The sequence below is a fragment of the Ruditapes philippinarum genome, unplaced genomic scaffold, assembly GCF_026571515.1.
Source record: "Ruditapes philippinarum isolate M1 unplaced genomic scaffold, ASM2657151v2 ctg3756_1_1_1_1, whole genome shotgun sequence".
Lineage (NCBI taxonomy): Eukaryota > Metazoa > Mollusca > Bivalvia > Venerida > Veneridae > Ruditapes > Ruditapes philippinarum.
This window is the reverse complement of record NW_026867329.1, coordinates 160,933-176,420: the sequence shown is the minus strand read 5'-3', so window position 1 is coordinate 176,420 and position 15,488 is coordinate 160,933. Positions and strand designations below refer to the sequence as shown.

The following is a 15,488-nucleotide window of genomic DNA, read 5'->3' as shown; positions in this document are numbered from 1 at the left end:
TTTTATATGCCATGTTGAAATGATACAAATTGCAGATACATGTAAACAATTCAAACGAGGTCATGAACTTCAGGTTGCCGATTAACAATGAATGATTTCGCAGTTGACCGCCTGTGGCATGAGTCCACTCTTATCTTAGCTGTAATGGATCTTTCTGGTTTATTGGCTAGAAATATTAAAAAAGGCGGGGTTATTTTCTTACTACTTTGCTTAATATTATGCTATAACAGCGTTTTGTGAAATTTGTTCTTATAATCGATTCATTATAGTGCAGAAAAGATATATAAAAACTACTTTAAGACAGGGAAAATGTGAAGAAAATATGTATTATACAATCCGTATATATTATATGAATGAAAGATATAAGCTATGAAATCATCTAATGAGAGTTATTTTCTTATTGATTAAATTTTCTTGTGACCACTAAAACTAATGATAATGATGAAGGTAATACCAAGTTATTATAAAACAGTTTAATATTGTTTCAATACTTTTTTTTTCAGATAAAGGATCATTAATGTGAAGAAACAGACTTATAGAAGAAATCAACAAGATATCATACTATACCTAGACTATTTGATGTGAAGGATAATGCTATTTATTGCCTGACAAAATTCATGCCATTGTGTTTTGCTTATTTATTTTTGTTGTTGTTTTATTTTAAGCAATTAGCCTATATATCTTGAACAATAGATTACACATGTATCGTACTAAAAATAAATAATGAATAAATATACTTTTTTTAAGATTCGCTCAAAAAAGGAGATGAATCAAAAAAGGAGATAAATGGGGCATAAATAGGCCATGTTTAAGTTCTTGTTGTGTGAAAATAGATATTTCGCGACGAGTGAAATATCAGCTTTTTCATGCCACAATATTAAATCAATCCTGTATTTATAGAAAATAAACTTCACTTTTTTTGTTCATTATTCATCTTTTTCTTTCGCTTGACACTAAAATTTGAATGACTTTCCCTTTAACTTTGTAATTTGACTGAGTTTAGAAGAATGTAGTCCGAAAAGACACCAGTGAAAAACGGAAATATGTTTCACTGCAGTCCTTTCAATAAAACAAGGAAAATAAACTATTTTTTATGTCATCAATATTTCTCAATATTTCAGAATTTATATTAAGGATATTTAAGAATATAATGAAAAGGGATACAAAGGTTTTTTTATGTAATTACGTGATTTATTTCATCGAGTGATATGAAAATAAATATTTCACCAGCTCTCTTCTTATTTATCTTTAATATGCATATTGGCGACAGTAGTTACGACACCAGTGAAATAAGATACATATGTTACACTTCAGTTAAAGAAAACTTATACGGATAAAAATTTATTCATAAATGTACAATTGTACAATTAATAATCTATTTAACTTAAAGAATCAAACGTGTATGATTATTTTATAAATATATGTATGATCTTAAGAATACGATGCAAAATTTAACAGATAAATATCATCAGTTTTACATAGCCAATATTATATTATTTTTTATACGTAAGAGAATTAGTATTGAATGTATTTTTTCACTACTATATATTCTTGAACAAAATTATGAAAACATGTAACAAAAACGAATCAGTTTGCGTTAATTTTTAACCCTTCTATTTCATATTTAAAAGATATTGACTGACTGCTATTTATTTAAAATGCTTTTGTAATCCGCATAAATGACAGCTATATTGACCCATCAAAAAGTAAGAGAAATATTATTCTATGCGTATTTATCAAATTACTCCGAACAACGATTTCCAACACTGTCCTTAGAAAATTAACTCGTGGAATATTATCCACAGAACGGACAGGTACAATGCGTTTCATCGGAAGTTTAAAAGATAGGGGAATTATTCCCCTATCTCTCTAGTATCACTATGTATTTCTCTCTGCATGTAAATTTGTTACTGAAAAAGTGGCTTCAGATCGACCCCCGGAAAAAGGACATCTGGAATTTCCTTTTTTATTCTGGAACGCATTATATATATATATAATTTCTCAATAGAGAAACACTCAAACTAATGTGTTAAATGTTAATAAATTTGAATTTATTTCATAAATGTAGATTAATTAGTAATTAATTAATTATTTTTCATCTTATTTTACTTTATAATCTTTTGTAACTTAGCATTTTACATTAAAGAACACAACTTAAGTTTAAGTGAATTCATGTCAGTTTTAGAAGTATTTCTTGCTTGTCTTAAGTTAATGTAATTTTGTCATTTTTTTATTCTTTGTGCTATTTGAGAATCAGTTTCAATTATTTCTATTCAGTATCACATTTTGCAAACTTGGTTATCACTTGTTGAAAGTAATGTTGCACTGTTTCATACAATGTATGTATAATTGTTTTTCATGTTCACTGAATACATTTCAACAAATCAACCTTTTGCCTTTTTCCTCTATGTAGTTAAAGTTACAATTTTTCCCATTTCTATTAGAGAGTAAGATAATTAACCTGGAATGATAACTTTCTGGTCGAGTTGACAAGTATACCTATGTTATCTTAAATAAATATTGACCGGTGGTGTCATCCTGACAAACAGTATACACGTATATCCTAATAATGAGATTATGTAATCATCTAATTTTTAGATAATCGAAAAAAAAAAAAAAAAAAGAAAGATCGCAATTTTGAAAAAACAGTCATAGGAAAATTTTATCACAAATTAATGGATTGATGATCACCAAACTTGGTTCTTACCATTTTTACTTAAAGAAAAAAAAACAGTGTCGAGAAACCTGATAACTAGAGAGGCAAGTTGAAGTTGACCTGGACTTGTCTTTCTACAAGTTTATTTGAAAATATATATCTATAATCACTGAAAAACAGTTGTATCTGGTGAGCGAGTCAGGGCCATCATGGCCCTCTTGTTATACAAATTAAAATCATAGATACATTATATGGGTCAACCATAATATGTACTGTTATATAAATCATCGGTTTACACGCACACATTCAATGATATTCCTTCCTTACACGGCGTGATGTATAACAGATTCATTTGCAGTACTAGTACTGGTCTTCAATTGCACGTTTGAAATATATCGGAAATGTATACAAAACAAATAATTGCAAACATGTATCGGAATATAGTTACTTTTTTTCGAAAATAATGTAAAATAATATTTATTTAAAATTCACATCAAATCATTAAAAAAATAACGCAATAACCTGATACAATGCATCACATATACAAAACCCGAAAAGTTAAACATTGGATAATATCAGTATATAATTTTAAACACTATGAACTTATAGAAGAAAGAGAACAGAAAGCATAACTTTTCGAAAAACTATTATAATGAGACTTAGTGTAATTTATGTGTTACAAGAACATATTGACAAATTAACTTACTATGATATTTTCTTTTTTCTTTCTTTTTTTTCTAAAGAAAAGCAGGCATACGAATAAGTATTAGCAGGCATTGACAAAATTGTTGTGCTACAAAGTAACGGGTTGAGTTTGATTTAACAATTTTCCCAAAGGAAGAGCTGAAAACATCAATATTTCTGCCTGCTCTGTTATAAAAAATGTGAAAAATATATTGTAATACAATAGGTGCTGATGCAAAATTAGTAAATTAATTATTAAAGTTTCATAATCAGGCATCAAGTTGGTCCGACCGTTCAAAATGTGTGGCTTTAATAAAATATTTTAAGGTGTTAACATACAAAATAAACACGTTTAAGACTGGCAAGCATTATCAGTTAAATGCCGTTTTTACTATGTGACTAATAGTACCCACTATTTTAATGATTTTGAATCCTTTCTTCAATATTGCATGATTATAAGATTATAAGATAATGTCGTTATTCAGTTTGAATGCAAGTTGTTTTTGTGTTGGGAACATTTTTTTTTTTTTTTTTTTATTTATAAACACCAATTTCATCATATAAATATTTTTAACTAGTATGATAATTTATCGTCAGATTAAGATGCGATACCTTCATGATTATTTTAGCTTTAACTTATATTTCTACAAGAGTTCAAATGTTGTGTTCATTTAGACAAGAAATGATTAAAAGAAAGGAAATAAAAGACAACTGTAACTCATCCTTAATTATCAAGCTGTCAGAAATCTCATAATTATCCTAAAACTAGCTCTGCAAATTTCTGTCAATTGAAAAATACTAATTAGTACGTGATGTAGTGAATATGCTAAATTTAACAGTATTGTTTTGCCTAACTAATAAATCAAATTCATAACCTGATAAACAAATGAATTTCAAACAATATGAATTCTTGACTTGTGCCTTCTAAGGAATCAGGGGGCCGTCTTATCAACGGTCGTACGACCGTTTTTGTCGTACGATTGTCGTACGTCGATCGTACGATTTTGGCGGTGTCTTATCAAACGTCGCAGATTTTCATAATCGTACGATTATCCTAAGATCATGCATTTTTTCTGCGATCGCTGAGAAGCAGTCGCAGATCAAACAAAATGGCCGCCTTACTACTGGTAAACGAACGCCGCCGACGAAAATCACGCTGTTTTCGCCAACGAACGGTTCACCTTGATGATTTAACCGATCGAGAAGTCATTTCCCGATACAGGCTCAATAAAGCAGCGATTAAAGAGTTGGAGGAGCTCTGTCGTGCTGATCTTTCCCCTAAAACGGGTAGATCGCAGTCTATTGGCAGCATGACGAAGGTAAATGTATCGAAGTTTCACTGTATTTATTGTTTACATTCGTAACTAAGCAGTTTGACCTTAACCTTGATTTATTTTTAGCCCAAGCATTATGGGTAAACATGGCGCTGTGTTATGTGTACATAGAAAAAATTAGACTTAGATCCACAATAACACGGCTTTAATTAGAGCTTTGATAACTATGCCGTTGTAAAAGAAAGGAAAAGTGATGTTATTAACAAATTCAATAATTCTTGATACGTCAGAGGAGAGGAATTTGGCTGAATTTGTAGATATTGGGATCCGTAAACAAGGAGTGCATCAGTGAATAGCCATAGTCAGAGGATGATAGGAGGATTATTTAAACCGGTTTCATTACCTGTAAAAATGGGCAAACGTGTTTTGTTATGAAATGTAAACACTGTTCATTTTACATTTAATGGCTGGCAATATCAACAGTTGCAGAAGTTACGAGAAATCAGTAATAAACAGATAAAGGATTCATAATTTATGACATAGCACTCGTCCATGTCGTCTATTATTAAAGATGACAAGTATAGCACTAGTAGGTAAGAATAATTATTGACATGATAGCTAATAAGTTCTGAGTTTCACAGCCCATTGAATAGAAATGTCATATTTTAGGTATGTATAATAAAAGCCAACACTTGTTATTTTTCTTTTTTACTTTATTTTTTTTTGTGAACAATGAATAGAGCTACTGTATGATTTTTCAGGTTCTCATAGGACTGAGATTCCTAGCAAAGGGGGATTTTCTGTCGGAAGTTTCAGACTTGCATGGTGTATCAAAAGCGTCAGGGGCAGTTATTGTGGACGAGTTTATTTCTAGTGTCAATGCTAGATTGAACAACATCAGGTAATAATATTATATCATTACTGTAGTCATTATTAATACTAATGCAAGTAAAGACAGTAAGATGTATTTCATCATACAACAAGATAACATGTTGCTTAACATTAAAAGTTGAAAACACAGACAGAAGATCAATGAATTTATATACATGTCACAGGGTGTGAAAAGTGCGACCTGACCAGGACTCGAACCTGGGACCGTTCCCCGGCTCTATGGTCTACCTACTGAGCTGTTGGGCAGCTAACACATGTTCTCCCCTTATTAGTGAACTGTTCTGAAAAGTGACATGCTTCCCCAATATATAGAAATTCATCCTTGAATTTCACAGAGTTTCAGAGCAATGTGAATTAAACTCTGAGCTATATTCATTCACAGTCCCTCGTTGGGCGCCAAATGTCACAGGGTGAGTAAAATGTGCAGTCTGACCGGGACTCGAACCATGGACCCTCAGAATATTGTTCCAATAACTGAGACCCCATTCAAGGTAATTCAATACTTTGGAACAACAAGCATGTATTTGCAGACAACACAGAAAAGGTTGGAAAGTTCTATTTCTTTGATAAAATCATCTTAAAATTTCATACTGGTACTGGTTGGGGACCACCAAAACCGGACAACCACCAAACCCGGACGGACCCGAAAATGCTTAATTTAGTATTTTCTTTGTTCAGTGGTTGTCAGTCACTTTTTCATTAACAATAAATGCACATTTCTTCTAAAAATAAAATTAAGTAAATAAATTTATTTCAACCTCCGTAAATGGTAATATTTTAATGTCTATTTCTACAATGTTGACGTTGAAATTTGGGGGGTCAAGAAAGCATTACCTGACCTCATATACCAGCTATAATCATTTGCAGAGTAAACAATAGAATATCCAAAACTTCAGCATTTGTTGCTGAAATATTGTACATCATGTTAAAAATCTAAAATCAAAACACCCAAGCTTTTATCTGAATTAAATCGCATGATGTACATATTTGTCCGGACATATGGTACTGTAGTGTAGACAATTTAGGTAATTTTGATACCCTCCTTGTCAAGCCTCAGATATAAGTGTCAATACAATCAGAAATAAACAAACTAGTTTGTTAGTTAGGAGAAGAACCTAGCTGAACTGTGTCAAATTTTAAGGTCTCTAGGTTAAAAATTATTAAATCAGTACGGAAAAATGTTCAAAAAGTGTCCGGTTGATGGTCCCTGAACAGTACTGAATTATATTCAATATATAAAAGCCCAAATAACTGCTATATATATGAGCCCTGTCATGACAAAACCAACATAATGGGTTTGCGACCAGCATGGATCCAGACCAGCCTGCGCATCTGCGCAGTCTGATCAGGATCCATGCTGTTCGCTTACAAACCCTGTAACAAGCAGAGAAACTGATAACGAACATCATGTATCCTGATCAGACTGCGCGGATGCGCAGGCTGGTCTGGATCCATGCTGGTCGCAAACCCATTATGTTGGTATTGTCATGGCACGGCTCATATGAAATTTTGAATAAAAGTGAGAAAAGGTGTTACATTTAGACCTACATGGCCCAATTATGTAGGAAAGTAAAAGAACAGTATTATAAACATGATGATGCTTTGTTAGAACTGTCAAAGTTTAATACTCGTCCATAGCCAGATTAGTATTTTTTTTTGTTTAAAAATGTGATTTGGGGACAGAAACTGCCAGGAAACCAGTATGGTATTATAAATATTGTAAACATGCTGGTATTCATTCAGAATTTTATTTTATTTTCTCTCAATGATAGAAAGGATGTTTGCAGTATTGAAAATTCTTTATAAAAATTGTTGACATGTTGAATGGCCAAATATAAACATTTGTTTAGAATATAACCTTTGCGGCTTGGTTATATATTCAAGCATATATAGGGTCATATAACCTGTCAAAATCTTAACAGCTAATAATATATAACCTTTCAAATATTTTACATGTAAAACTAAGTGGGATTCCAGCAAACAATCTACATATTTTATCACAACTTAATTCATATAAAAGTTTGTGCTGTTTATCAGCACAAGTGTTTAGTTTCCATGTCACTACAGAATAAATGTTAATTTTTATCAGGTTTCCAACAGACAGAAATGACATCATTCAGTTGAAGAGAACTTTTTATCAAAAGTCTAGGATCCCTAACGTGATTGGTATTTTAAACATTCTTAACCATTTAAATTTTATGATTATAATACTGCAAGTTTGGAATGTTGCTTTTCATTATATACACAGCTGCTGTCAATTCATGGATCATATTTCATTTTACCATATAAACAAATGACATTTGCTGACTTATTGATTGTTGCCATGTTATAGTGCAGCATATAAATGGTTGTTTACAATATAACCATCACCTAGTGGCTCAATATATATCAGGCCTTATAACCTGTGAAAATCTTAATAACTAATTGTATACATGCCACAATTTCAGCTGAAATATTACTTGTGAAGCATTTTCATTCAACAATTACACAAATTCTAATGCATGTGAGGTCTATTTCAAAGAAAACACATGAGTTTCATGACTTTTTTTGTTCTGTTTTTTATTGCTAATATATCAGTTTGAAATTTTTTACAAGTTTTGTAAATTTGTGCAGGAGCAGTAGATGGGACATTGATTCCTATTGAAGCCCCAAAAGAAAATGAAGCTGCATATGTATGCAGAAAAAATTTCCATGCACTTAATGTGCAAGCTGTTTGTGACACAGATATGAGGTACTAAAATACATATCTATTCATTGTTAACAATCACCATTGTATTTATTGCTAAGCTTAAGAAACCTAAACTTAATTGCATGTTGCCTTGTACAAATATAGATATACAAATTGATTATTTTATATACTAAAGAATAAGGAAAAAGGGAAATGATTTCTATTTGTAAACATGTTTGAAAAAATTATTATGATTAATTAAAAAGGATAATATAGAATAATATATGTCCTTTTTCAGATTCACAGACGTTGTGGCAATGTGGCCAGGGTCACAGCATGACTCAGCCATATTTGATGCATGTGGTTTGAAGGTAATCCTTTCAAGTATATAACACTAGTAGAAATGTGTGCTCTCTACATATAACAAATATCATCTCAACCAGGATAATAAACTAACTGTTGTAGTTCCAAACATTGCAGACATTGTACCTTTGAAGCTCTATTTAGCTCTTTTAGATCATTTTACTCCATACTTAATGTGGTCACTAACTTTACATAGAAATGCATATACACAAAGACTACATAAATGTATATGCTTCGCAGAATTGCCAAAATTGGCCTCTTTATAAGGTCAAAAAAAATGTCTTAATAAAATATTTCTCCTTTGAAAATAATTTACTTCTTTTTTCTATCAATACATCATCTTGAGCAATTGAAGAAGGAGATTATGGCCATTTTCAATAACTGTTTGTTACTTGTGGTTGCTCATTTAATTTTACAGGATTATCTTGAAAGGACAGGTGCTGGGATGCTGCTGGGAGATAGTGGGTATCCTTTAAGGAGGTACCTACTAACTCCGAAGTTGAATCCCACTACACAACAAGAGGAGGAATTCAACAAGTACCACAGTAGGGGCAGAATGGTTATTGAAAGGGCTTTCGGCTTGTTGAAGTCACGGTTTCGGTAATACTTGGTATTATTATTACTTTTCATTGCTACTACTCAGAGAATATCTTTGTACCCCGGCCAAGGGAGTCACTATCAGCGTGACCACTTATGTGAAAGTATATGTAACATCTCAAATGTTGTCATTGTCCATTTACATATGGCCTTGAAACTTTGTATCAAACATTTTGACAGATTTATACCACTTTTTTAATTTTTTTTTTAAGGAATGGATATTCCTCTTTTCTTGCATATCAGACAGGATTCTGTTCTGAAAATAATTGATATGAGCCTTGTTACCGCCGTAAACAGTTACCCTTGAGCTAGATATTCCGGTTTGTACCGGCATCCAGTGTAAGATCAGTATACGTTTATTCCATCATTATCCAGTTTATTGCTATACTATCAAGCACTAAGAAAAGTCAAGCGTGCTGTCCTTTTGACAGCTCTGGTTTTTCAGTATGATCAATACTAGAAAATTAATATGTCATCAGAATGAAGTGTTACATCACAAATCATTGCAACTCAATCTAACAGATAAGCTGACATGAATTTCTGTGAAAAATTAATTTATTGGTGCCTAGAAATCATTTAAAACATGAAATCATGTTTTAATGCACATTTCAATGTAGGAATTGTTAACCTAACAGACAACATGCATATTGAAAGCTATTTTAAATGTATTTTACAGTTGCCTACACAGGACTGGTGGTGTACTTCAATTCAAGCCAGGAAAGTGTGGCAAAGTTGTGCTGGCTTGCATGAGGCTCCACAACTTATGCGTTAATCGAGGAGTGCCAGAACCTCAAGGTGTTATACCAGAGGCAACAGAAAGCACCCCATACATCCTTGATAACCCAGGAAGTGAAGATGGGAATTTAAGAGATCAAATTGTTAGATTGTTTTAAAGTGTATTGGTCTACAATGTGCAAATTGCCCATGCTTTTTAAAGATATTTTACCCCAGACTTTGATTTTATTGCTCAATGACATCACTGTTTGGAGTTTGGATGCGAGGAATTATATCACGAGGGCGTAGCCTGGGTGATATAATGATGCACATCTGGATGACAAACTGTGTTTTATCAAGCGATAAAATCACCAATTTGGATATCTTATTTCAATTCTAACACAACATCAACAAATAAATGTGCAGTACCTGAGATTAAGCAAAATTGCCCCTGATTTGTTTCCGTACTTCTTTTCAGAGTGTCGGATTTTTAGCTCGACTATACGATGTATCTGGAGATCTGTCCTACTCGCCCTGGCGTGGGCGTCCAGATTTCGGATTAAAGTTTTGGTGCAGTAAAATATTTTTAACTATAACTTTTTCATTTCTTAAGGTATTAACTTCAAATATATGTTCCTTATCATCAACCACATCTTATGTGACATGGTTCATAACTTTAGCACCAATATTGTCAGTTTAATCTCCCTTTGAACTTAGAATTTTCCTTAAACAATATTATTTTTTACTGTTATTTCTTTATTTTTTACGGTAATTAAAGGATCAACTTCATACTTCAAATGTTTATTCCTTATCATTAACCACGTCTATGTGACAAGATTTATAACTCTAGCAGCAATATTGCAAGAATTATCTCCCCATTAACATAGATTTTTACTTGAAAAATGTTATTTTTTACTATAACCTCTTTAGTTTTAAAGATATCTGCCTCAAACTTCAAATACACATTTCTTATCATCAAGCAGATTTTATTTGACAAGGTTCATAACTCTTGAAGCAATATTTTCATATTTATCACCCTTTTAACTTAGAATTTTTTTCAAGATATATTATAACTTCTTTACCTTTTAAGGTATCTTCTTCGAACTTCAAATATATATTTCTTATCATTACACACATGTTGTATAACAATGTCCATAACTCTAGTGTGACTGTTTCCAGAATTGTTCCTCCTTGAACTTTGAATTTATATTAACAACTATAACTTCATGTCATAAGAAAAATATTTTTATTTCATAATTGGTTTAATTCTAATATTATTTATCAGGTATACTAAATTAATATCAACATAATAATCCATGGTATTACAGAACATTCATTATAGACCAATACATTTTAATGAATGTAAATGTATTTCAATTTAACAGGATAATTTGTTTACTAATTTCTCAAAATTTGCATTTAAAGTTTTCATATTTTCATTTAAAGATGAAACTTGGGCAACTAAATCTCTCATCACAGCAGTTTGCTGTATTACTAGTTCTTCAACACGATGACCTGAAATCAAATAAAGAATATATTTACAACCCTTAAATTTATGAAAATAAATATTTCATGAGTGGCGGTAGCCACGAGTGAAATATGGTAATTTTCATGCCACAAGATGAAAATAAATCATGTATTTATAGAAAAAACTTGAATTTTCTGTTTATTATGTACATTTTTCTCTTTTTAGCGATAAAATTTGAAAAACTTTCCCTTAAATTTTGTGTACTGGTAGTATTTAAAAGAAAGTAGTCCGGCAAGACAACAGTGAAAATACGGAAAATATGTTTCACTGCAGTGAAAAATAAATTTTTACAGTGAAAATACGGAAAATGAAAATACGCATTTTATTTCATCAATATTTCTCAATATTTCATTTATAAGTATATAATAAAATCTATTTCCTTTGTAAATACCATTTGTTTTCATTATGTATTAATTATAATTTCAAAATTTTTTGTTCTGTCATTGGCATAGCATCAAATTAAATGTTTTTCTGATAATAGACAATCTTGTTCGATAAAATTTATTTGTCGCCTACAGTCATAATATTTTGAAAATGTGACTTTATTAAAACTGAGATAAACTGCCATCCTACATTAAATGAAAATATGATCTATATGAATGAAGAATGTTGAAGCTTTAAATTGTTCGAGCAGTAAAGTACTTGTGGAAAAGCTCTATTTTTGCATGAAAAAACTTTGATTACAATCATAACTGTTAGATAAATAGATAACTAGATGATATTTATGATGGTCATTGTTTTTAATTAGTTACATGTATCATACTCACTTTCATCTCTAGCTGTGTTTGCTTCAGGTGCACTCTTTCTTGCTGAAGCATCTGAAATTTATATTACAATGTATAATAAGCAAATGATTATCTATATGATAAGTTAAAGTTTACTCATAGTTAACATGAGAATAATAGTTGCATAAAAGAAATCATTGATTGTAAAAAGAATGATACTTACTATCATATTTTGCCCTCTTGAGTAAAGGTTCACTGTCCTGTATGGTGGACCCTAAAATATATAATGTACACATTTTATGGAACAATGGATTCTGTTTCATGTAGAGTCATTTATAGCAAACATACTGTCTGCTTCAAAGTTCATATTTTAATGTGAAGGTTTATTATGTAAAAAGTTTGGTGCCATTGATGACATGTGACCAATGTAGTTGTATATTGTAAATATGTTGCCACATGACCTAATTGCTTTATGAAATGAAGATACATTTATAGACATTCAAGATATAGTATGTAATGACTTTAGTCCAATGAGCTTAAAGGTGTTGATCCTGACTGTAATATTGATATTTTATTGACATGTCTGTCGCATTAAATATATATTATTGAAACACAAAAAATTGTATTATTGTTTTTATTTAGCAATTTAAATTACATAATTATACATACATTCAATCTCATCACTTGTACTTGTACAACAGGAAGATCTGGGATGTGTTGGTTATTGGTAGGGTCATTATTTTCTGAAAGATATGCATTATATACAGTATATTATCAATGGTGAAAGGTGTGTTTATATATAAAGGATTACTATATTTTAAACTAATACCTGCTATGCTTAATGTGGGAAAATCACATCTTTACAAAATTAATTTCACCACTTTGAAGTTGGCATTGAATTAAATAATATTGGACAGCACAAAGCATTATATTTAAACAAGCCAGTTACCATAAAATGTATCCGTTCCATTTTCAATTCCCTCCACACTGCATCTGGGAATTGTCTGTAATACCTGCATCCAGAAAATATATTAAATGCGTTCCAGAATAAAAAAGGAAATTCCAGATGTCCTTTTTCCTGGGGTCGACCTCAATGCGCTTTTTCATAATTCCCCTAACTTTTTAACCTAAGACGAAACGCATTGTACCTGTTCGTTTTGTGGATATATGATACCACTATCATTTTAAATGGGTTTATTTTCTAAGGATAATGTTGGAAATGGTTGTTCGGAAATATTTCATGAAAACACACATCTTACTTTCAAATTGGTTAATATAACAGTAATTTACGCAGATTACAAAAACCTTTTAATTGTAGACGGTCAATATTTTTTTAGATATGAAATAGAAGGCCTGGGTTAAAAAAAACACAAATGTCTGATCATTTATAGATTCATGTTTTTATACTTGTTTGAGAATATAGAGTAGAGAGAAAAGAATACGCCCGATATTAATTTGTTTACAAGAAAAATATAATAACGGGCTATAATAACATATCACATTTATCTGTACATTTATTCATCTTACTGTTAAGAAAATAAATATATTTATCAAATAACTTACCGTACTTATTCAAGTAAAATATATAAAACTTTTAAAAATCGATAAGCATATGTTGTACTTAATTCTTATGTATAAATGTAGTGTTAAATATATGTTTTAATCATAATGCATTTTCGAAAAAAATATTAAGAAGGATTGATGAAATGAAATGCTCATTTTCATTTTCCATATTTTTCTATGTATAAGCTTACTTTTTACTACATGTAACATATTTTCCGTTCTTATCCTGGTGTCGTAACTACTTTCGTCAATATACATATTAAAATAAACAAAAAAATAAATAATCATTTTTAAACAGAGAAAACTTTAATAACAGGCAATTCAATATTTTTCCTAAAATTGATTATTATCAAATTATTTCATTTAACATGTGTCTACAACAACTGGTGAAATATTTATTTCTATATCACTAGATGAAATAAAACACGCAATTACAGATAAAACTTCATATCCTCTTTCATTATATTCTTGAATATTCTTAATATAAATTCAGAAATATTGAAAAAAATATTTTATTACATAAATATGAGTGGTTCCGTTTAATTTATTTTTCACTGCAGTGAAATTATTTTCATATTGTCATTGTTGTCTTGTCGGATTATATTCTTCTATGTCAGCCAAATCACATAATCATAATGTCGTCAAATATTAATGCGGAACAAAAGAAAAAATGTAAACAATAAACAGAAAATTCAAGTTCTTTTTTTTTCTATAAAATTTAATACAGGATTAATTTGCACATTGTGGCATGAAAGTTCTGATATTTTCACTTGTCTCGAAATATTTATTTTCATAATAGTTTCAATAGATGAAAGCAAATCTGTATTTATTGAAAACAACTCAAACATCATCTATTAAATCATGTATTATCTTCTTTTAAGCGTTTTGAAACAAACAAAAAAATGAAAATTCGGTCCTCTCTTTTTTTTATATTTTTAATTCGTACATGGTACCACACATGTGTAATCTATTATTCAAATATATTTGTTAATTGATAAAAATAAAAACAACAAAAATAAATAAATAAATAAGCAAAGCATAATGAAATAAGTCAGACAAATCAATAAAATTATCGTTCAAATTTTCTTAAATCCAGGTTACTGTGTGATATCTTGTTGATTTCGTCTAATCACGTCTGTTGTTTTGTGTTGTTTTTGTTTCACATATCTGAAAACAAATATTGAAACAACATTAAATTGTTTTATGATACAACTTAGTTTTACGGTGGTCATCATTTATCTTTATTGATCACAAGCATTAAAAATGAAATAAAAGAATACAGTTTGGAATTATAAAAGCCCTTTTTTCAATATTGTTAAATCAGATTCTGTATGAATGTTCATGAAAAGCGTAAAATGTAAATGTAAATAAGATAACTAGAAGAAAATAACTCTAATAATTGTCATTGCTCATTATTATTTCATTCATATAATAATTATAATGCATATCTTCTACACATTTTCACTGTATACTGCCTTTGCTTAAAGTATTTTATATCTATCCTTTCTTTAATGAAATGAATCGATAAAATGAACAGACCCTGTAAACCCTCTGTAATAGCATAGTATAAAGGTGTTATAAAATTAAAACAGTAAGGAAATAACCCCGCCTATTTAATAATCAAAACGCTTGAATCTGTCTAACTGATCCATAACATTACAGCTGAGATAAGGGATGAACTAACGCCATAATCATCCAAGTCCTACACATTAACCCAATATGTCCAGTTTCTTCCAAAATTTCATATCTCTGATCAGTGATGATCATTTTAATTGTAATTACGCGGCTTGCCACTGTTATCACTGACAGCAGTACCATTGGAATT

General features: G+C 30.4%; 1 protein-coding gene across 1 annotated transcript; it reads left to right on the top strand.

Annotated features, from left to right (window-relative positions):
* The first annotated feature begins 4,276 nt into the window (after nt 1-4,276).
* Nucleotides 4,277-10,865, top strand: LOC132735741 (putative nuclease HARBI1). The gene is made up of 7 exons (XM_060722731.1): nt 4,277-4,659; nt 5,376-5,515; nt 7,595-7,671; nt 8,119-8,236; nt 8,472-8,544; nt 8,955-9,136; nt 9,810-10,865. Exons 1-7 carry the CDS (start codon nt 4,450-4,452, stop codon nt 10,024-10,026), a joined length of 1,017 nt encoding a protein of 338 aa, XP_060578714.1. The 5' UTR covers nt 4,277-4,449; the 3' UTR covers nt 10,027-10,865.
* The last annotated feature ends 4,623 nt before the right edge of the window (nt 10,866-15,488 follow it).